Here is a 20,934-nt window from a genome sequence, read left to right on the forward strand (position 1 = left end):
ATTGTGTGGAGAGGCATGAGGGTGCTCCAGTGTGGGGCTAGCCAGCAAGTAGCCCCTGCACTGAAGCACCCTTATGCCCCAGCTAGCCCTGTTAGTGTCTACATGTGTGTTGCAGCACACTAAATTATGCCATCATAGAATAGCACTTGTGCTGACAAGTACTAACATACAGTGGCATTTATTAGTTTCCTAATAGGACCACACATGTAGATGCTGAGACTTTACTGCAGATCTAATTAGACAACTCATGTAGATGCTCCCAGTTGTTTTCCTGATTCTGTACTAGTACCTGCTTAAGTCAAAAGCAGCTCTAACTTACACAATTGGTAACCAGGTCCTAAAGAACAACATGGCAGTGAGAGACTGGTTTAATGCCTCTGCGTTATAGTATGTTCCTTAACCCTGGTGTACGCCAACATGTTATTTCCTTTCCCTGATGCATCCCTGCCCGAGGATATGAGCCAGTATTTGAAACTGGAACCACTTCTATCAGATTTACCCTAGCACACAGTTGTCCTCTTCAAAGGAAGCACTCCACAAGCCATTTACCATGAGAATATAAGGAACTATTTACTTCACTGCCTTGCACTCTGTGTATTTATTTTAATACCTTGCAAAGCAGAAGTTGAAAGCTTTTATGCAGATGCAAGACAGTGGAAAATCAAGGATTTTTTTTCAGTAAAATTCCCCTTATCTTATTATTGTCTACCTCTTCATTATAAGTTCTGTGCGACTGCAAGGGTACTGCAGACACATGCTTTTATATGAGACAGAAAGAAGGATGTTACATTTCAGATCTTCAGGAACCAATTTTTCTCTCATTGAAACCAATAGAGAATCATCATGTGGCTCCAGTCATGAAAGATCCACCCTGTATTTCTTTTTCTTCATTGCAAATACATATTCTAAAATTTTCTGATCATAATAAACTACATATTTTGTGCCCCCCACCAGATTTTCTCAGTGATGAGACCATTCATTCTTCTTAAGTCTAATGAAATGTTATATTTCCCAGATAACTGAATCCATGGTTTGACTTCAGCTTTTGTTTTCTTTACAAATGTTAAGACCACACACTCTGCGCTCTGCTAACATACTGTATTATGCTATTATTAGACAAATGTAATTTTAACAGCACATCACATACATGTTGTAGTTACTGTTGGAACATGCCTTTTAAAAATACCTTTATTGGATGAAATTTTCTCTTTCTCAAGAAAAAATTGGTTCCTTAATATAATTTATTATGCCTTTTAAAATTCTGTCTGTTTGATAAAATCTTTGATATATTATAAATACCTGTAAAGAAAATATAATTTAAAATTCTGAGAGAAAACATCTTTTTTTTCCCGTTTACAGTTTTCACAAAACCCACACAGGCACCAAGAGAAGACTAACAATAAAAATAATTTAAGTTTGTACAATATACTCTGGGTTGGAAACATTCAAGAGACAGACTTTCATCAGATTAATTTTAAAGCTGTTCTCTGATGAAACTTTGGCCATAACATTGGAATTGGGCTTAAAACAAAGGAAAAGTCATGTATATAACTTATATACATATAACGTATTTAACATGAGTACACTGTTTATGGTCCATTATTGAATCTGCTGTTATTAAAACGTGAAGTAATCATACAGCAATGGGGGTTTGCTCTTACTGCTGCTCCCTGAAGACAGCCGCTGTTAAGGCTCATAACAAAACAATTAGCTCCCAGTACTCAAATCTAAAGCAGGGGTGGAAATTAGCTAGTGTACCCTGCCGTCCACTCCTGGCTATGAAATTAGTCATGTTTTCCTGTTCAGCACCTCTCTAAACTGCCTTTCTAAGTCTTAGTGTTAAGGGACATCATACGAAACACAAGAAAGCTTTCTGGTTTCAACCACTTCCATTTTTTGACCACTTCCTACCTCCAAGAAAAACTTCCAATATAACAGAGAGCGAAGAGGAAAAAAGAAAGAGAGGGAAAGAAGGAAGAGGAAATTTAGTAATAACATACACTTCAAACAAGAAGTCACTGCCTTGAGAGTCTGAAGATGTACTTTAGGACTCCTTAAGCCGACTAAGTTAAATCCAATTAAAAGTGGCATAGTGCAGAATTAGATCTAAGAACTACATGATACCATTTGAATGAATGAAAAATCCGAGGTTTTTAAAAAAACTTATAAAAGAGGTCCTGTTGTTGTTTTTTAATTGGTTACTTTTTCAGTGGGATTAACTATTGTTTGAGTACCTAGGTTTTTATTTTAAATATGAGGATTTAACAGTGGTTTTGAAAATCTGCATCCATGCCAGGCAAAGTTCCCAGTTTGAGAGACACCAGTACCACTCATGAAATGGAGATACTGGAACAGTGATAAGTATTTCTAAAATCTATTTGGAAAAGACATTTAGAGACATTAGAGAAAAGGAGGTAAATTCTAGTCAGCGCTTATTTAGACAGCTTTGGCATTGTAATTAATCACTGCATTTATTCTACCACTTGAAATTTCTGTATTCCCCTGCCCTAGGTTCCTCCAATTTTTACCTGCTTACACAACTACATACTCTCTTGTCAAATTTATGAGTAACAAAATATATGCCAACTCATATTCCCAATACAAATGTGTGTCTGAAGTATAGTTGCTGTGATGTGTGCTGCCCTTTCAGATCATTCTGTTCCAGCTCTCTTCATCCAGCAAGCCCCCCACCATCCGAGTCAGACTAGCAGTTTACCTGCTGTCATTCAAGTGGATTCTCTCCATATTTCTCTTCCTTCTCTATTTTGTTTCAACCTTTTCCCCATTCACCTATTCTTTTCCTCCTTTCTTCGGTTCCTTTGTCCGTGATAACTTCTTCCATCTTTTTTACTCTCTCTCCATTTTCCTCTCAACCCACCAAAGGATTTAAGATTGTTGCAATCAACCTCTGACATTGTCATCCCATTTTATAGAATTCTCTTATGGAAATCTCTTCCTTATGCCTACTTCAACCTTGCCTATACCGCATCTGCTGCAGGTCTCTGGGAGAACAGGACCTGCCCACCCAACTCCATTGATGAGGTCCAGAGCCAGAATTTTGCTGGTGAAATTGCTCTAGACTTGTCCCCAGCACCTGGCCTCAAGCCCTCAACCCCTTGTAGGACTAAAAGATTCACCAAAGATTCCTGAAACATCACTGAGAAAACAAATTGATTACAGATGTTGCTGCAGTAGTTTCTACAATACCACTGGTGATGGGGATCATTGGCTTGATTCTGTCTGCATTTTTTATTTCATTTTAACTTTCATTTTAGTTTAAACTCTGCTGATATGAGATCAGAATAAAGTCCAATCCTTTTTTTTTTTTTCAACTGTGGATAATGGAATCTTCTGATTTATAGCTGTCTGCAAAGCTCAAATGCACTGCAAGTTTTCCAGCCATTCTAGATTTCTTTCCTATAGAATAGAGATCTTTGGGTTGGTTGTCATCTGGAAAATGGCCAGGGAATCTGTATTTGTGATAGTATTTGTAGCTAGTGTTAAATCTTGAGTGGATGCCACGTGTGATAAGGATTGATAGATTTATTACAGGCCTAGAGAAGGCAGTATCTCCCCATAGCTTTGGCAGTTCAGTTGAGAACGGCTTGACAACCCTGATTTTCAAGCTCAATGCTTGCTCAGAGAATAAAGTGTGGAAAAATAAGTAAAAGAAAAAGGGTTTGAATTTGAGGGCTGCATTTTCAGAGGACTACAGTTGTATTTCATGCCACAGGAAAGAAACCATCTACTTTGATATTAATGAAGAAAGACCTTGAATAGAGTGATCATAAACACCCATAAGCTTAGTACCTCACACTTTCTGCTGCTTTTCCTTTCTTGGCATCCTTGTTAAGCATGAAGTGTTCAAAAGAGTAATTGTATAACTAGCGTGTAAAATACAGGGCTGACAAGGGAAGAGTAGGTGGGGGAGGAGGGGCATGAATATTTCCAACTCCAGTGCTGTATCATACATTCTAGTTTTCTTCATTCAAAATATCAACCAAGGCCTGCAGCAGTCTATCATCTCTATGCTTGTATGATTTGGTGTTGTAAAAAAGGTCAACGTAGTCACTGTATAGACTTTCCTCTGAGTCTCTTAACTGAGAGGGCTTGTTTAATTTTTCAAGGGCTTGATAGAAATGTTCGTATGGAATATTTAACTTTTCACTTGGAGTCTTCTTTGGTGCTCGATTCTGGGACATCTGCCTGCTGAAAGCACTTTGTAATAGGTGAAGCATCGCCTCCGATGGGATTTTGTCTCCCATTTTATCAGTGCTACTGCTGGTACCTCCTGTGACTTTGGATTTTTCCTTTAGGTTCTCCTGCGTGGTATGGTCCTAAAATACAGAATAGGATCAAAAGCATTAGGGATCAGTGAAGCTTTCTCTGAAATTGGCCTTGTTAACAATAGGAATGTATGTGGCTCCAGGGGAAAAAAAAACCTAAAAATGTCTTATTTAATGTATAGTATACAAGTAACATATTATAGTATAGTATAGTATAGTATATTAGCTGATTACTTAACTGTACAGGTCTCAATCACAGCATATTATAATTGTGTGAAACCAGCAGATTATAAGAAAGTTAAGCCTGACTGGACTGAAGAGAACTTAGATGAGAGACTTTTATAAAGACTGGTTATGGGAGGGTGAGGGTGACTCAACAGGTATTTTCCTCTCTCATGCAGGAACAAACTGATTCCCCAGCATAATGAATACAATTCTGCTGGAGGTGCTGTCTTTCAGATGAGACATGGAAGTGGTGGCTGGATTATGAGTGTTCATCGTATCTCTTCCAACAAGAATAGGAAAGTGTATCCCAAATTTCATGTTGGAAGCTACATTTTGCCCATCATTTCCCCTCCTGCAGTATCTATTAAATACAGGTTTACTTCACTTTCACTTCTGTGTTCTTACATAGCTGCTGCATTTCATCCCAGAGTCACCTGTACCTCTGTTACTGATGTACCCTTATGAACATACCTACCTACTAATGGGAGTTGTGCGTGGTTTTGCTTTAAAGTGGAGATGCCTAACATTTTTTATTTGTTTTCCATAAATAATTATCAATTCCTCTTGAAGGTGAAGAAATAGAATACAATGCAGTTGGAGCTCTGGTTACCAGGATAATGTCTAGGTCTGCAGAGTCTCTAAACCCATGCAGAATCATTTGGTAGTATGCTTCACTCCAACAGTCCTTGCATCTATTGGACCTGGGTCAACAATTTTGGGCCCTGACAGTTACTTCCACAGAAAACATTAGAAGTGATCAGAGCTCTAAACTCAGATTGTTTGGAGAAGTTCCCTCAACAACCATTTGACTTTTTTAGAACTCATGTCATAAAATCATTTTTAGGTCCCTCAGATCATGCCTTGTTAAATGGGTGAGTAACTGAAAACATTTACTTACGGGCATGGATCACATCACAGTATGCACACAGCTAACAAATGAGTAAAGGTGTGGTGAAATGAGTACATGCAGGTAAATGAATTCAGAAAACCCCAAATGGTATATTTCTTTTATGCTGTTATAACAATATGACATATATGGAGGAAAACATAAAGTAACTGATACCTCTACAAAGTCTGTCATCTTCTCCGCTCCCCTTCTGTCATTTTGCACAGCATTGTAGTTTGTATATACACGAGGCTGTTTCATATGTTCAGGTTGGACAGAAGTGCCATGCAAAATCAGTTTCCAGTTCACAATCCTCCCTTCATTTTGGATTCTCCTGGACTAAAAGACAGACATTAGCATCATATTAGTACTGGATGAAGGAAGATGAAAGAAAAGATAGCTGATGTTAACAAAGCCCCAAGCCAGTTAAAGAGGTTAGTGCTTTTAACAAATGTAAATTTAGATGTTGATGTATGAGCAATGAAAGATACATTATTGGGTAAAATGCATAACAGAAGGGGAGATTTATTACAAAGACTCTAAACCAGACCAGATATGCTACAAGTACATGGCTATTATAACACAGTATCATTGATAATTAACTGTGTTACCATAGGTCAAATTCCATTATTTTATAGGATGTCAAACATTATTAAACCACATGATGTTTCTTGTTGTTACTGTCTGCTAAGCTGCTGTACAGCAAGTTTTGCACAAGAAGTTCTGCACAATTGTTGTAACAGCCTTTTTTAATAATGTCCTCTCATGCTGTACAGCAGAGGTGTAACAATGCAGCTGGGCACCTGGGGCAGCTGTGAAACATGGGGCCAGCAGTGACTTCTGGCTGTTGCTGTGCAGCTGGCATGGTTGTGTGCCTGTGGCAGCAGTGGTGTGGCAGCTGTCCTGGTCACCCAGTTTTAGTTATGCTAGTGTTGTACAGTACAGCTTAAATCACTACTCTCTACTGTGAGCTGTGGAGTTTTAGAATAGTATTGCTAAAATGTAATAAAGGGAAGAGACAGGTAGGGAGTTGCCTGATGTTTATTTTTAACAGGCTTCATTATCAGAGCACTTGCTCTGCCATCTGCCTCCACTGAGGTGGTTGCTGAAGAGTCCTGTCTTATAATAAAAAGCCTACTTTGCAGATGAAGATTACGAATACAGATTGAAAGACAACTAAATTAGCAGTAAGTCTAAGTGAGGCCCTCGTTAGGTAGGTGTAATTAATATAAGGATTCGTTAGTGTGAAGTAACAAACTGCCAGGAACTGGCAGGGGGAGAGCTGGGTTTGATTTAGATTTCAGGTACCTCTTATTTGCACAGAAAACAGACTAGCCATCAATTAAAGGAAAACCTTTGCATTCCAAAAAAATGTGGTGCCTTCCTATGAGCTGCAAACTAGGGTGTCTATAGCTGCCAGGTTATCTGACAGGCTTACAATTCTACAAGTGGTGTTAATTCTGCTCCTAGGCACCATGTGGAGAATAACTTATTTCTGTCACCTTGTCCACCTGCTGGGTGCTTGGCCTTACCTTACTGTTTATAATGCCCTCTGCTTCCAAACCATGCCATTTATTTCTCTGCATCCTGATCTACCAATTAAAGATATTCCCAGAGAAGAGCAAAATCAATGCTTCATTTCCAGCCCTGTGATCTAAAGGCCAGATCCTGAAAGTACCTGAGCACTTTTAATGCCTACTGATTTCTGCAGAGGCCAGCAGAGGTTTGACACTCAGTATCACAAAGTTAACATTCACCCCCTGACAGGATCTGATCCTTAGTGACAAGCTAATTAACAAACAACTTCAGTGAAATTCTCCAGAGTGAGCCAGCATGGATTGATCCCTCTCCCTTTGAAGGCAGTGATTTCTCAGTTGCCTACCAAGCAGCTTCTTCTGAAAGCTCTCATGGTTATAATCCATATTCCCGTCTGGTTTTAGTAAACATACTTATTTTATATCTCTAGATTTCTTCATTATAATCCTTGCTGGTCATTCAGTGGTAATTACTTTGAGAGAGAATATAGGGGAAGATATACATCAGAATAGGTCTCTAAACTCTCTGGAAATTAATTAATTCAAAAGCTTTTGAATCAATGAAAATTATGCACATGTACCAAAAAAAGAGAACAGAACTTGCCTCATGTTTGCCTTCACAGAAAAAAACCTAATTTGCAGCTAATCATCTATAAATTCCATTAATTATTCAATTCCAAAACGATATAAGATTGCATTAATAGGTTTCTCTTTAGTGGGAAGAGGCGTATGTACCATGAAAGAGACTATATAACAGCTACATTCTGCTGATAGTTACACTTCTAGGAAGTTATCCTGGTTTTGCATTGATTTAAGTGACAATAGAATTTGGTCTTATCTTTTGAGTTTGCATCATTTGGACTCTCTCTTATTCAAATTTTATGTTAACAATAAATGACACGGCTAGTTTTTCACAAAATAAAATCTTTTCTACATGACTGATAGCAGTTTACAATCCAGTGGTCTATACATATGTATCATTGGCACGGTTACTTACCACATCAGTAATTCTTAAAACCCAAGTACCTGCTGGGTTCTCTCCCCATGTGTGAACAGACATGAAGTCCCAATTTTTAAAGCCATTGGGAGACTTATCTCTCTCCCTTTCAGCCAGTAGAACAGTGCTGGTGCCTGTATTTGTGCAAACAAACAAGCAAACATTAATGCTTATTGATCCAGGGCTCTTTTCCCCCATCTTTCACACAATCAAAGTACCAATTGCATTCCACTATAACCTGGAGAAGGTACTATTTTATACTGGCTTTTGGTTTGTTTAAGGGATAGCAATATGTTGCTTCTAGCTCATAGCTATCCAAATCCCTTTCCAAGAAGAATGTGTTAACCAGGATTGCCATAAATCCAGTTGTCATGGAGTATTAGTGTCAAACCAGCAAGGAACACGCATGACAGCAGAGAGCGACATGCAGCAATAAATAATTAGAAAGAGCCCGTCATGCCTTCTTTTCATGTTGTTCAGTACTAGCAAATTGAACTGGGGAAAGCTTCACCACTTTAATCTCCATGGTTCAAATTCTACTCACAGTTCTGCTCTGGGGTTTGCCTGGCTGTAAATGTGAGCAGAATTTGTTACTGTAATCTTAGCGAGTGTGTTTTCTTACAGCCTCATATGGGAGAAAACATTCTCACTGCTGTATGACTGGCCTGAAAAAAGACTACTGCAGTCTAAAAAAGCATTTCTGCAGCAGAAGGGATTCTGATGCAAAGTAGGAGGCTTGTTTGTGCTCATTTGAATATGAGGAGATACCAGGGGAACTATATTTACATAGTCTAGAGAAGCAAAGCTGTGGGGGAAGGGAGTGTGCAATCATAAGCTGTAAATACCAATAAGTAAACAACATAAATATTGGGAAAGGAATGGCTTATGTATTTGGTGGGCATAATTTATAGGACAGTGAGCAAAGGCATGAACCTAGGAAAAGAATAGCATCATCTAGATATCAATACAAAATCATAGAGGAGGTAATAAAGTACTGGGTAGCACATGGGGTCAGACAGCCCTTCTCTCTGGGTATTGCTGTTCTAAAGAGGGTGTATTTCAGGCAGTTGTGGCCATGATGCCATTTTCCCCATTAACTAGCAGCAGAACAATATTTGTGCAGTTGTGCGCAGGTCAAAGGTAACCAGCATAGGTTCTGTAGCCAAAGACACACCAGGGAGTGATGAGGACAGCTATCTTTGACTCCCCTAAATCAGTGGTCTCCAAAGTGGGGTACGCAAGACAATCCATTGGGGTGCGGGAAGAAAATATTAGAACTTCTATTTAGTATATTTATATAAATATACATATATTGGGGGTGCATGCTCAAAAATTTTTTACTGATAGGGGTGCACGAACAAAAAAGTTTGGAGACCACTGCCCTAAATGATCAGGTATCCATTCACAGCTGGTTCAGCTGTTGACAGTCTTCAGCATAAGTCCAAAGCAGGGCTCAAACTCAAAACTCTGGAGGCTTAGCAAGATACTGTAACCTCTCTCCCAGTACACATCAGCCAGGGAATGCAGGCTATCCCTTTATAAAATCTTCCCTCATCATTTGAAGTGCCCAAATCTATCCCCAAATCTACCCCTGGAAATTCAGAATTCCAGTTAAAAGACATCTGGACAAGGTATGGAAATGTACAGCTAAGGCCTTCAGACAACTTTAGCTCTGCCTTCTTGAGACATGATGGAGTAATCACATGACAAAGGTTGGGGAAGTTTAGTATTCGTGGTCCCAGATTGTGGGACCCCCCCCCCACTTTGTGGCCTTGTTAAAGGGCAGAGTTAAGGCTACTTGGTTGTTCTAAATAATTTTAATGCATCCATCATTTTACCTGTGTGTTTGGTACATGCATGATGTATCTATTCAAACCATCCAGATAATTCAGCTTCTGCCCCTGCACAGATTTTTTTGGCTCACTGTAGCACAGGCTGTCCCATAGGAAGTATGAATAATAAGATGAAATCATATTGAATATAAGATGCACTATGGAAGTAGGGTTGGAGGGAGACAGGAAGAAATGAACGGAGATAGTGGGACATAGGCATCTAAACCCTTGCTTTGCCACATGCATCCTCCAAGCTAGAGCTGCTTAGGAGGGAATGAGATATTCCCTAGAGTGTAGTCAGCCATTTCTACTTTGGGAGGGAATAAGCACTGTTTACATAAATATTAATAAGGTGAAACTTGTACATTACAAGAGCACCAACAAGTCATTTCTCTGAATACATTTCTTGGCCTTCCATACCTGATGGGGAAGTGAGAGTGACGTGCAGATCGCCTCTGCGGGAATATTCAATCGTTGCCTCAAACTGCACATGTTCCAAAGATGCAACAGAATTCTCTTGCCCTTCACAAGCTTTTGTGGGAATCTCGATGGTTACTTCACCATTTGCTCTTAATAACCTATCAAAGTTAGGGGAAATACATGATTATATTGCTTAGTACCCTACAACACTAGTCCCTCTGATGTGTTTTATGTAGTATCATGAACAAATCAAACTGAGACTGTATTCCTGACTTATCCAAAACACCCAGTGAAACCCAGGCAGGTTCTGAGAACCCAAGGGATTCAGAAATCACCCAAGCATGGATAGTTTAAATGTATGGAGCCTGTTTTTTTCTACAACCATGGAAGAGAGCAAGCTTGATAATTGATAGTTTGTGTCACGGCTATATTGTAAGCTTGATGATTGATAATTTCTTTCAAGGTTGCATTGTCCCACAAGAGACCCCCTTAAAAGCATTCTCTGCAAACAACCATGTCACATGAGTGTATCAGATTTATAGGTTATGTGCCTCAGTAAAATCACCAGCAGGCATATGTACCACCGTGTAGTAAAATGGCTGGAAAAAACAGCAGCAGCTGTAGCTCCTTTAATCATTTGTAGCACATTCTAATTTAGAGCCTATACCTTCCCTAGATTTACAGAGCATTGTGTACTGCTTTCTCTTCACAGTTTCCAGTAATTGCTTCCATCCCCACGCAATGCATTAAAAATGTAGGGCTTTATGAGCATTGTATTTATAATGGAACATAAGAGGATTAAAATCATATCAAAATAATAAGTTTTTTATACCTCAGTTCTCTGTATTAAATTCAAAACGTAAAAGGAAAACATAGCTGCATATTGTCATATAGAGAGGAAGAATAAAAATAGAGCTCTAATAAAAATAGCCCAAATAAGCAGGTTACCAAGTGGTGACACACTGTATAGCTGTACCAAGGCCCTGGAGATTATGTAATTTGTAGATCTGTGAAAACTGTTTATTCTAGAAAGCAAAGCCATATACTAACAAGAGGAGACAAAAAGGGGGTCTAAAGATCCTTATTGATTAAACATGTTAATTATTAAGAAATTCATTGCAGTTTGTCTGTTTATGTGCAGCAGATAGAGAATTTTTGCATGTCTGGCATAGAGGGTTTTATCTGAGTGCATTTGTAAAAGTGCATTATACAAAAGTGATGTTATGCATGTGAGTTATACAAATACATATGGATATCAGCTTTTTACCATGTATATTGAATACCAGGTATTCAATGTATGCCACACATTAGATAAACTTTATTTTAGGAACAATTTAGAGATTTTATTTTAAAGTCCACTGGTCCTTTTTTGGTATCTCTTTTTTTGTCTCTTACATAATAGCAGCATAAGACTTAATATAATATCTTTATGCTTCAGCTGGTTGGATTTAGTGTTCCCGTGTTAATAATCCTGCAACTGCGAGTACCCACATACTAGTTACATGCAAGCATATGCAAATAGTCCTCTTCCCTGATTAAGTTTTGAGTGATAGTGTTTTTTTATTAGCCTTACAGTGAATTGCACAAAGTAAGAGATGGGGCATTGTTTGTTACTCGTAGATTCCTGAGAAAGATGACAAGGCAAATATCTCAGTCTCAATTTACAACTATTTGAACAATTTAGTGCAAGATATTATCTTACAGCATTAGCTCTGGGAGATAGAGACTGATACTAGATATGAATTGTCACTGCAAAGTCTTACCTTGGTTCAAAACTGTTGTCCTTGACTATGCACTCTTTCTTTTCAGGTATGCTTTTCCACACTTTAGGATCAGCTAAATCCACCAGTGCCTTGGCATTAAGTAATCCAAATCCAAATCGGCTATTCACCATCAACCCTGCTCCATTTTTCTTCCATCCTGGATTACCAGCCAGTGGGTCATATTCTGATGTCCAGACTACCAAATGTTGCATATCCCTCCATGTTAGATTAGGGCTATTGAGAAAAGATTGGTTAAATTTCTATACAAGTGTCTATTGACTTTGTCATAATGATGCACTGTTGCCCTGCACATTAAAAGTTGTTGAAAAAAGTAAAATCTAACTGATGCTCCATTTATTGTAATACTTAAGAACCATGCATACAATCTGTAATCTGTTTAATACTTCTCCGAAGTAGGGAGACACCGTTATCTCCATTATACAGGTAGCAAATTGATGCACAGAAGGACTTACACCCAGTTCCTCAAAGGTATTTAGGCACCAAAACTTGAGGCTTATTAGGAGTTTAAAAGGTTCGTACCTCCTATTGATTTCACTGAGACTTAGACACCTGGGAACTGTTGAAAATTGTAGTAGGCACTTAACTTCATCTTTGGGTGTGTTTACACTTCAGCAATCTGGATCTAAATGTCTGTGTTGGGACAGGGTCTCCCAAGTCTCATGTTAGTATGCTTCCTCCCATAAAGTGCACGTCTTCTCTGAGAATATTTTTATGAATATGCCATTGTAAGTCTCTGTGTCTTTAACAAGGACATATTTTTGAACTACTTGCTTTGACAGTCATACCTGGGTACTTTACATTTCATGCATCATTACGAGTGTTAAAGGTTCTGCAGACTGAAGTGATACCTCACTGAAACCTGTACAGCCGTATTGCCTTCAAATTATGGTCTCACAAATACGTGTGTTGTTTCATTACTTTCAGGTCCAGCTGACCATTCCTCAGTAAGCAAACTGTTGCTGCTGCACAGAACAAAGTAGAATCACCAGCTCACTGTCTTTTTCTTGTGTTGGCTCTGCCTGGCTAGCAGGTGTGAAGGCTGGTATTAACCAATCCTTTTGTTAAAGTTAGTAAAGTTAGCAGACCTGATTCTTGACAGGAACTGGACATCCTGAGAGAGGTGGTCTGATTATAAGGGTAGGGCAAAACCGGAAAAGTTGAGGAAGTCTTACTTTGCTTCAAGGGCTAGAGCAAAAATCCCCGCTGCCAATGGAGCAGATGCAGAGGTTCCAGTGTGAGTCTCTGTACATTCATCATGAAGATCAGCACTTGTCTGAAATACAAACATTGCAACCACAGAGGCCATGAAAAGGCACCTCCATAAACATTATTGTATCCTCACATAAAAACACAGCTCTCCATAGTCTCTCCTGCACAGTTTCATACACCTCAGAAAGCCCCTCCCCCAACAAACAAAAGAATGGATGCTTAAATCTGCTGATACTTCAGTCTATTTCATTTATTACATTTGCTTCAACTATAATTTTTGTATCAAAATCCCTTGTGTTGGAACAAAATACTCCCACACTGAATACCTTGCCTTATTCTAACATTTCAACAATAAGAATAAGTGTTTCAAACTCACTGGTGAATCATAAAAACACATCATTGTGTTTGGTCTAGAACATTTAAAATTACTGCCTGCTCACAGGATTGAAAATTGCTCACAGGATTAGTATTAGTGTTCTATTCCCTCTTCAGCAAAAACATTATAATTTGCAAATGAAACATGCATTTTATTAGAAAATTAAGAACCTAACTTATCTGCCCATGTACCTGCAACATAAGAAAGTGGGTGCACTGAGAGCTTTACATCTGAGCTACAAGAGAAGCCACTTTGCAAGGGCACATGTTTTGACCTACTGGGCTAAATCTGAAATGAAGTTATTTTAATCTCTACCCATACAGTTCACTGAGAGATAATCTTCAGCTTGATAAGAATGGCAGGAACAGCTCCTCAAATAACAGCTTATCACAGGGATCCTCTTTAAGATAAGGCTCGTTGTTTTGGTATACATAGGTAGGGTGCCTAACAGAGTGGGTTCCCAGTCCTTGACTGGGGCTTTTAAGCCATTCCCACAATGTAGATAATTAAGAAGGATAATTATGAAGGAGGCATAGATAGTAACCACCTCTCAGACCAACAGAGACTCCCTGTGTCTGACAAAGGGTGACTGCATCCAAAAGCTTGCTAATAACTTTTTTCCAAATACTTAGTTGGTCCAATAAAAGATATCACATCTACCCAAAGAACCTTGTCAGACACCTCTTGTGTGACTCTGCCACTTGATGAGCACCTGTTGCAAGGTGCTGAGCCCCTCTACTACTGCTGTAGTCAGTGCCCAGAGTTAGCAAAATCAAGCTCAACATTTGCGATAATTAGCTGGGAAACCACATTTTTTCACTCCAAAAATTTTGGACCAAAAAACCCTTTTTTTTATTTTCCTGTGGAAAGTTCTGCTTTCTGAACTAAAATTTTGTTTCAATTTGTTATTTTTACTGAAAAGGCCATTTTATTTCTTTAAAACTGAAAACCTGAAATTTACTGACTTATATAGCTCCCTTGGAATACCAATTCAGGGCTGTGAGTGCATTTACTTACCATTAATGCTGCAGCCACATCTCAAAGGCATTTAAATAATCATCTCAACAGGAACTCAGCCAACCAGACACCTATTAAACTCCTTTCCATCCCTCCATTGTCCTAGGAACTAGAGCCTCAGCCCTCTTTCCAGAGTCCTCAAATTCAGACAATTTCAGCTTGGAGGGTGATGGAAGCAAGTTATTTGGTCCTGGAGCCACAGAGCATGCACTGCCAGCTATTTCCTTTTCTGCTATAAGGAAATAAATCAACTTGAATGTCCCTATCAACCAAAGAAATGACTTGAATGACATTTTAAAGTGAAATTTAAATGTGAATTTCCATTTAATGTTGATTTTTTTTATCAAAAACACCCAAACTTTGTCAGTGGGATTGATATTTTGGATGATGTTACTGGAAATTTTGGCTTTCACTAAACTGTATTTTTGGGGTGAAAAATCTGCATCCAAAATTTTCAGCTGGTTTTAGTGATAATGATAAGCACTTAGGCTAACTGAATGTTAATGATAAGCAGTAGAGATAAAATTCTTAGGGCATCTGGAAGTTCAACCTTAGGAGATAGTGTGAAAAAAGTAAAATCTAGGGCTACCTTCAAATGCTTAACTCTAGTCTCAAAGAATATGAATATAAAGCCATTTTCATTCCTAAAACTACATGATCCTCGCAGTATGAGATAATTTTTGAAGTATTTATTTTTGTATTAAAAAATTCAAAGTCCCAATTAGAAATGGGATTGAGAAATGTAAGATCTGTTAGCAGATTTGAACTCAAACTTCCCCCAATTATAGGATTTCTAAGTCGGTTTGGACTTAGTTCTAATACTAATGGATCATACCTCTTGCTGTCAGATGCTTACATTCTGAAGAACATGTGCTATTCCACCTGAGGTCAGCAAGAATTTACAATTCCTTTAGATGTTCTTTTGTTCTATCATGTAAAACCAATTTGTTTAGTATTTTTATGATTTGTATCAGCTCACATTCCTGTTTGGGAACTGTCCCAACACAGAGATGGCTGAGAATCATTCTGAAGTTCTGCCCTTTCTGCAGAACGGGCAGATGCAGAGACATTCATCACACAAAAACAACAAAACATTTCCGAGACCAACAATGCAGATTTAATGATATCATGCATGTACTGCTTTAGTGTAAAGTATTTTAGGAGTACAAATGACTTTGTAATCCTCATTGTCCAGGGTTCCAGAATGAAAATATTAGTGCTATATAAAGCATAAATAAAGTAGGCACTTAAAGTCAGCCATTTAAAGTTGTTTCTGCTTCAGTTTTCATATATGAATGGTTCTATGTGTATTCCTCAAGATGTTTGTTAAATCTGGTAAAAACAACCTACAATTCTCTGGTCAGTATAATCCCCACTGCTGTATGCTGTGGCCAGAGTTGAGGAGCACTTCTCTGCATACCAAGGAGAAAGGCCTTGTTGGGAAGCACTGCTAATGGAGATAGTGTAGATACTATCTGTGTAGCCATCACAGTCACAGTTATCACCCTGACGACCACCATTCCCAGAAGCCCATACAAAAATGGAACCTTTTCCATTTCGGCCCTGGAAGAAATGAAAGGAACAGTTACAGTCTACATTCTCCAACACGTTCCTACCAAAAATCTTATTCGCGCTAGTAAGGCCAGGTAGAGACATTACACTTTTACCAGAATAAGGGACCAAAAGCCAGTTTATAAGCATAACAGAAGTTTGGCATACAAAACCTGTCTATACTCAGAACAGAAGTTCGGCACATATAGGCTGGTTTAAAAATGGTGGAACCCAGTCTAAGACTTGCACCTCCCTGCAGATGATGACCATGTGTTGTGTTTGCTACCAATCTAAACCACGTCACCTACAGAAAACTGCGTAACACAGATTGATTCCGCCTCAGGCTTTTCGAATATCTGTACTTAGACCATAGGACCAGGAAAAGGTAACTTTTCATAAGACACATAGAAGTTAGGCCAGAAGAGACCTATTAGGTCAGTGGGGCCCAGACTTTTTGGCAGTTATGCCACAAATTAGCCCTGCACTCTCTCTGAACACCACTCTAATCCCCTTCTACTACCCAATCTGCTGCTTTGCTTTCTCCTAGCTGCTCTGTGCTCCCACCCCAAGCTCCTGCTCTGCTTTCTGCTTCCTGCCCTATCTGCTGTTGTATTGCTTGTCCCCTCCCTGATCTGTCACATGCCACATAGAAAATCTGCCCGTGCTACTTGTAGCATAGCCACCTCTGTGTTAGATTCCCGTGCAGACAGACTTGCTTCCTATAGTACACCTCCTTGTGATTTGTCTTTTGTAGTTATAAATATTCTAGCTAATGGTGTCATCTATCACTATACTGGAAATAAGTTTCAGCTCAAATTAAAAGTGGTATCAATAGAATATATTTTCACATGAGCATATTCGATGTAGAGCAAGTGACAACAATCAGTATTTTTTAATAAATGGAAATTTCATCAAGAGTTAATCCCATTCATGTTTGTTATGATCACAGTAGCACTGGTGAGTAGCATGAATGATGTGTGATATGAAATTCTCATATAAGTCCCTTTTAATTAAACCTTTCATAGTTTGACATTTACTTGATGAAAACCAGCAAACCAATAAGCTCATTTTATTGCAAAATCTCCCCTCACTTCCAAATCTCTAAGGCCCCAGACAGTCTCAGGGCACAACCAACTCCATTTCCTATTCTGGTCTCCAGTGTATAGTGAATTAGTAGCAGCTATACACATGCTGGTAGCTCAGGTCATGGGGTGCCAGAAGAGCATGAAAACCATCATGCTTCTTCTGGATTGAACAAATATTTGCCATTATATCGTAAAATCTGATAGCCTTTTAGTGGAAAAGTTCTGCTTAATGTGAAAAGCAGAAGCCTGTATTTTAATTCAGTACTAATGTATGCATATTCAGTACCAAGAGCAATCAGAAATGCAGATCATCAATTAATCTCTGCTGATGATCTTTGAAGTTGCCAGCTCAGGGGCAGAGGGACCATTGCAGCACTCTCAAAATAATAAAAAAAAAAACCTGTACAAAAAACCAGGGATAGATAAATAAGCTACATTTTTTCCATAAACATTACTGGGGGCTTCCCACAGAGATGACAATAAAAGGAATGATATCTTTTAGCAAGTAATGTCCCAATCCGCCAAAATACTGGAGAATTTGAACAACCCCATTGCCTCTGGAAGTACTATACATAGGCTACTTACATGCTTAAAGTTAAGCATATTCTTGAGTGCTGTACTGGATCAATATGTAAGGGGCCAATCATAAAACTAGAGGAGAATCTCCACCTGCAGTTAACTGGTGGGAGGTGAGGGCATATCCAGCCCCTGCAAGATGCCTGAAGTAATGGATTAATTTGCTTTCTTTGACGCAAAATAAAACCAACATGGAAACTGAAATGGAAATAGTTTTGCACTCCTTATGAAGCAGATTTTCCAGGTGTGTACAGAGGGACCTTTGTGGTACTGGGTCACCATGCCTTGCTTTTTAGGACCGACTTTCTCTTGCCACCCACCTGGTAATTTTTGTCTTTCCTGTTCCAAGCCTCTATCTACCTGCAACCTTCTCTTTTTAGTCTCCTTCTGTCCCTTACCAGCACTTTAATTATCTGTCAATTTTTTCTTCACTGTCAGTGCCCTCAATGTCTCTCCCTGTTTCTGATGCATTTAGCTTTTTCTTTTCTCCAGACTCCTCTCTCTCTTTTGCTGCAGTCCCTCATGCTTCAGCCTCTCTTCCTTTCTTCATTCACCTCTGTGCTGCAGTTCTCTTCTTTATTATGGCTATGCCATGATGTGGTACCTTTTCACTTTCTCCTGACTAAATGTAGGAACCGTGTTTATGCATATACACAGCAGCTCTCATTCAATAAATTCCTCATCCTCTAATCAGATCTAAAGGGATACCATAAAAGAGAACTTAAAAGCCACCATTTCAGTATTCTCCAACATGCATTCCTACTATCTTCGTTTTAACTGGATCATGTTATGCCTCAGCTTATGAACTAATGCAATTAACCCAGTGCAAGTAACAGGAAGACAAAGCCCATCCACATGGTGCTAAAATACAGCACAATTTTACAAAGTGAAATATTCAAAAAGCAGTAAACTTCATATTAATTTTTTATAGGAGCTCGGTACAGAAATCCAATTACTATTCAGAACAAAACAAGCCAACAGAGGAGGGTGGGGGAAGGAAGCACTGAAGGGAAAGATGAAGGAGGAGATCTAGACTGCAGAGAAATGGCTTAAAAGCAGAATATTGAAACAGCACGTTCATGAAAGTCAGGGCCTGGAAGGTAAATTTCACTAAGCCTTACTAGTCATATTTCTCCAAAGAATGACTCTGTTTTTGAAATGGGTTTGGATGAAGAAAGCACTTCTGAAAGGATGAAACAAAGAGCATTCCATTTTCTCTCTAAGAACCATTTTAAAATCTGGTCTTTGCCTACAAGCTTGAGAACATTTCAACTCAACTGTCTGTCAGATATCTTACCTGGTTGATCCCATATTCAAAAGCCTTCTGTGCTAGTCTGCCAGGTCCCTCTACAGTTTTACCATCATCATTTGGACCCCAGCTTGCACTGTAAATATCCACATGTTCTGGATTGAAACCGATTGAACTGGCTTCAATGGCATCAGTGACTATTCCATCCAGCATCCGTATACCTGAATATCGAAAGTGCAGGTAGAAAAGGTAAAACAAGTTCATTGTACATTATTGTCATCAGGGCCCAGCTTTTTCATTGCCTGCCCTGATCTAGGATTATAACCCCTAAATTCTGCCATAATAATCATCATTATTTGCCTTTCACAACACCAGTCCACTTAGGGCCTCAGTGTGCTTTGCAAACATTAAGAGAGATCTAAAAATTGGGTTGTGCCTTTTTCTTTTTTTTCTGTTAGCAAGTTTTTGAAAGAATGTATGAGGTTTGCCCCCGATTCCCTCCCCCCCTCTCCCCCTCCCCCCCCCAGATGCTTGGTTTCCATCTCTGAAATTTTAGGAAAAAGCAAGTCTAGTCTATACTGTTTTCTTTGCAGATCTCTGAATTTCTCAGTGCAGGTACATTTTACACACTTATTTGAAATTCTTCATCTCTCTTTCAGCATTAGATCTTTATCATAGGCTTCCTTTCTTCTAAAAGTCAGTCCAGCATTAAAGCTGAATATATGATTTCAAAACCACCCTTTTCAAAAACCTTTTTTCTCTACAAATTTTGACTAACTCTGAGAGTTGTGTTTAAACAAAGAATTTTAAACAGTCTGAAGAAAATCTCATCCCCTCTTGATGAGATTAAATTTTCATTGTTTTGTCATGTATGGTATTATTTCAGTAGCTCTTCAATCTTCACAAGACAAGGAGTATTGCACAGTTTTCCCACTGTCATTAATATTGCTTGTTTGCACTACTACTAGCGATGCTGAAAGCCCAGTGGAAGCAAGCCTTTAACATTTTAATAGGAACTGCACAATCTAATCTAGTTCAGAGCAACTCTAATTTCTGTATGCTTAAAATTCCAGTGGCAGCCAGTGGCTCAGGTGCACTAGAGCTCCTCAAATTGCTAATGCTCTTCCCTGCCAATCTGAAAAATGGTAGGGAATTTTGCAAAATCCAGTAATGATGGTGCAGCTCTACCAGTGGTAGTGACAATACAACTATTAGTGTAGTCCAGGTTCCAAACAGGTTTTCCTGGCATCACAATTAAAATGCCTGGGCTCTGTCTACACTGGCAACTGAGCACCATAATAGTTGCTCCACAAGAGGACAGGGGATGAACAATGGTCAATCATTTTTATTGTAGATGTTCACATAGTTTTCCAAATAAGATCAACAAGATCTGAGTCTCTCAATTTCTTGAGCTTTTTTATTGTTAAAATGGAAAAAAGGACAGAAGTTAACTGTTTGCCCTTTGCAGATGGCCTTTAACACTCCTGATGCCTCAAAAAAAAGTTAACTATTATAAGGGTGACCATATGGGACCATAGGAAGTACAAGACACTGCTTTCCTCCATCTTTCTTCCCCCCTCCCTTTCCCCACCACTCTCCCAAGCCAGCAGCACTGCTGCAGGCAGAGGCGGTAGAGCATGGTGTGCCAGGCAGGGAGGCAACAGCAGTGCCTGCCTGCCCACCTGTCTGGTGCATCATGCTATTTTTATTCCCTGCTGGACTGTGCCCTGTGCCCCTGTGATTCCTAGCCCCCCAACCCAGTGTCTGTACCCTCTCACCTGGCACCCCACTGGCTCCCAGCTGCTGCGCCTGGAAGGAGGTGCAGACTGGTGAGCAGGGGGCACCAGGCTCTGTGCAAACCCAGGTGCACAGCACCCCCACAGCCAGCATAGCCAGACCCATGGCT

At 39.2% G+C, this 20,934-nt stretch overlaps 1 protein-coding gene across 1 annotated transcript in view; it reads right to left on the reverse strand.

Moving 5' to 3' along the window:
• Positions 1-922: 922 nt before the first annotated feature.
• The window catches only part of PCSK1 (proprotein convertase subtilisin/kexin type 1), a 36,426-nt gene continuing 16,414 nt past the window's right edge, over positions 923-20,934 (reverse strand). The window contains exons 7-14 of the mRNA XM_090038306.1: positions 19,077-19,249; positions 15,918-16,130; positions 13,138-13,238; positions 11,945-12,178; positions 10,182-10,339; positions 7,930-8,063; positions 5,575-5,736; positions 923-4,337 (exon numbers count right to left, since the gene is read on the reverse strand). Coding sequence (XP_089894432.1) covers positions 3,975-4,337; positions 5,575-5,736; positions 7,930-8,063; positions 10,182-10,339; positions 11,945-12,178; positions 13,138-13,238; positions 15,918-16,130; positions 19,077-19,249 — 1,538 coding nt within the window. The 3' untranslated portion in view covers positions 923-3,974. The remainder of the gene's footprint in view (positions 4,338-5,574; positions 5,737-7,929; positions 8,064-10,181; positions 10,340-11,944; positions 12,179-13,137; positions 13,239-15,917; positions 16,131-19,076; positions 19,250-20,934) is intronic.

The sequence above is a fragment of the Crocodylus siamensis genome, chromosome 3 (genome assembly GCF_052110815.1).
Source record: "Crocodylus siamensis isolate JL-2025a chromosome 3, ASM5211081v1, whole genome shotgun sequence".
NCBI lineage: Eukaryota > Metazoa > Chordata > Crocodylia > Crocodylidae > Crocodylus > Crocodylus siamensis.